Raw genomic sequence first — 3090 nt, 5'->3', positions numbered from 1 at the left:
GAATTACAAGGTTGAGAGTGTGTATAGAATTTGTCGATCCCTGACTGTAATTTGCTGGTCTTTGACTGTAATAATAAATTGATTGATTGAATGTCCTTGCACAAAATTATAATCACGAATACTTTAAAAGCAGGATTCAGTTGCCTGTGTCTCCAGTTTGAAATTCAATCACAAGGGGTCAGTGTTGCCTAAGAAAATATTTAAGGAAGCCTGAAATCCCTAGCTCCTCCTTCAGAGAGACTGAAAATATCGCCTGCCACCTCCACAATAGGGATCACAGACACAAGATGCAAACCCAGTGGAATCCATTCAACTGACCTCAAACACATCGATGCCGATGAGTTCCTTGGATTCTTCATTCCCTTAAATTGATGAAGAAGGCAAGACATTGATGCCACTGGATTGGGGGGCTGCCATGCTTTCTTGGCAGGCAGATTCTATAAAAGGTTTCCTGCTGCATCTGGTTCTCCTCTCTACAGCCTGGGAAACGGGGAGTGGCCAGCTCCAATATTCCATCTCTGAGGAATCCCAGCATGGCACTTTTGTGGGCCGCATCGCCCAGGATCTGGGGCTGGAGGTGAGTGAGCTGGTGCCTCGCATGTTCCGGTTGGTTTCGAAAGACCGCAAGGATTACTTAGAGGTAAATGTGCAGAACGGGATTTTGTTTGTGAATTCCAGGATAGACAGGGAGGAGCTGTGTGCTGCAAGTGTTGTGTGCATGATCCATCTGGAGGCGCTGGTGGACAAACCCCTGAGAGTCTTCCATGTGGAAGTGGAGATTTTAGACATAAATGACAATGCCCCCGTTTTCCCTCTAATAGAGAAGCATTTTGCTATTGCAGAGTCGAGCATCCGTGATGCGCAGTTTCCGCTAGAGGGAGCCTCCGATGCAGATACCAATGCAAACTCTTTGCTCACCTATAAACTTAGCCCAAATGCACATTTTACTCTAGCAGTTACGGAAAATTATGAACACAGTGCATCATTATTCCTTGTTCTGAAGAAACCTCTAGACAGAGAAGAAAGCACTGTCCACCATTTATTACTCACAGCCACTGATGGAGGCCAGCCACAGCTCACAGGGACAGTCCAACTGGTGATCAAAGTTTTGGATGCAAATGATAACCCTCCTGCATTTAATCAGTCAATTTACAAAGTGCAGTTATTTGAAAACTCAGATAGTGGATTATTAGCAATTAGTCTGAATGTTACCGACTTAGATGAGGGAGCAAATAAGGAGGTTTCATATATATCCAGCAGTTTTTCTCCTCCAAACGGGAAAGAAAAATTTGTCCTTGATCAAGAGACTGGGGAGATTCATGTGAAAGGAAGCATAGATTTCGAAGACAGGAATTTCTATGAAATCCAAGTTGAGGCAAAGGATAAGGGGAATCCTCCACTATCTGGGCATTGCAAAGTTCTGATTGAGGTGTTGGATGTGAATGACAATGCGCCGGAAGTGACCGTGTCATCCTTGTCAGTCCCGGTGCCTGAGAACTCTTCCCCGGGGACAGTGGTGGCCCTCATCAGTATCTCAGACAGGGACTCTGGGGCCAATGGGCAAGTGACCTGCTCACTGTGGCCCCCTGGGCTCCCCTTCAAGCTGACGTCCACCTTCAAGAATTACTACTCACTCGTACTGGCGGAGCCACTGGACCGTGAGCAGGTGGCCGAGTATAGTTTGGTGTTGATTGCCCAAGACCAGGGCGACCCCCCACTGACAGCCAGCAGCAGCGTGGTTGTGCCGATCAGTGATATGAACGACAACGCCCCCACTTTTGCACAGCCCTCCTACACAGTCTTTGTGAGGGAGAACAACCCCCCTGGTGCTCACATCTTCACGGTGTCTGCTTCGGACCCAGATGTGGCCGAGAACGCCTTGGTCAGCTACTGGCTGGATGAGAAGCTCTGGCCACTGTCGAGCTACATCTCGGTGCACTCGGAGAGTGGGAAGCTGTATGCCCTGCAGCCCTTGGATTACGAGGAGCTGAAGCTGCTGGAGTTCCAGGTGAGGGCCAAGGATGCTGGGCTGCCCTCCTTGTGTGGCAATGTGACCGTGCAAGTGTTTGTGTTGGACGAGAATGACAACGCACCTGCAGTGTCTGGCCTAGCAGAGGATACCCCCATTCAGGTGAAGGTTCCTGTTGCAGCTGGACACTTGGTGGGCAAGATCCATGCTCTGGATGGTGACTCTGGCTACAATGCCTGGCTTCGGTATGAGCTGTATGATGCATCCAGTGGCCCATGGCGGGTGGGGCTCTACAGTGGTGAGATCAGTACCACTCGTGCTCTGGATGAGTCAGAGGGCAGCAACATCCAGAGTCTGCTGGTTCTGGTGAAGGATCATGGCAAGCCGGTACTGTCAACCACAGCCACGTTCAGTGTGTCATTGGTGGCCAGTGCCCAGGCTGTCCAGAGTGATGCTCACCTCTCTAGGATGGGAGGGAGCAGAAAGCCCCTGGCAGACACAGCCAATCTCTACCTGATCATCGCCATCTGCTCCGTGTCCAGCTTGTTCCTTCTGGTGATCCTCGTGTACGTGGCGCTGCGATGCCAGAGCGAGGAGAAGGAGGCAATGATGTACGGCCCTGGCACGGCCACGCTGGTGTGTGCCAGTGAAGTGGGCAGCTGGTCGTATTCCAATCGGCACAGCCACATCCTGGCCGGGGTGAGTGGGGAGGCTGGAGCCAAAAGTGACCTCATGGTCTTCAGCCCCAACATTCCTGTCTTGGCAGAGAACGGGAAGGAACTCGTCCCAAATGCTGTTGGGCAGGTGAGTTGCAGCAATTCATTCTAGCACATTTGCCATGTTTGGGTATATTGTATAATTGTTTGTTTTTTGCACAAAATAGAGAATCAACCTTTTTTGCTAGAATAAAGGAAGCTTTGATACATGATAGCTTTCTTTTAAAATTATATGAATGTCACTGTTCAATATATCTTTGCTGTCGGGTAAGGAGTACTATTTGTTGTAGGGTAAGGACCAAATAATTTATAATAATCTAGCCCGGTTTTGTGTTTTAGCAAATAAATATAGGAAAGCATGTGGATAGGAAACCATCAGTTATTTTAGAGCAGGGGTCCCCAAAC

At 49.1% G+C, this 3090-nt stretch overlaps 1 protein-coding gene across 1 annotated transcript; it reads left to right on the top strand.

Moving 5' to 3' along the window:
- The first annotated feature begins 268 nt into the window (after positions 1 to 268).
- Positions 269 to 2856, top strand: LOC125443432 (protocadherin alpha-3-like). The gene has a single exon (XM_048515551.1). The coding sequence runs from the start codon at positions 392 to 394 to the stop codon at positions 2795 to 2797; it is 2406 nt and encodes an 801-aa protein (XP_048371508.1). The 5' UTR covers positions 269 to 391; the 3' UTR covers positions 2798 to 2856.
- The last annotated feature ends 234 nt before the right edge of the window (positions 2857 to 3090 follow it).

This window comes from Sphaerodactylus townsendi, linkage group LG14 (assembly GCF_021028975.2).
Source record: "Sphaerodactylus townsendi isolate TG3544 linkage group LG14, MPM_Stown_v2.3, whole genome shotgun sequence".
Taxonomy (NCBI): domain Eukaryota; kingdom Metazoa; phylum Chordata; class Lepidosauria; order Squamata; family Sphaerodactylidae; genus Sphaerodactylus; species Sphaerodactylus townsendi.
Note: the sequence above shows the minus strand (reverse complement) of the source record. Positions and strands in the feature narration are given on the sequence as shown.

Excerpts from the sequence above, each read along its gene's own strand:
- LOC125443432 (XM_048515551.1), top strand. The coding sequence starts at position 392 with ATGCCACTGGATTGGGGGGCTGCCATGCTTTCTTGGCAGGCAGATTCT.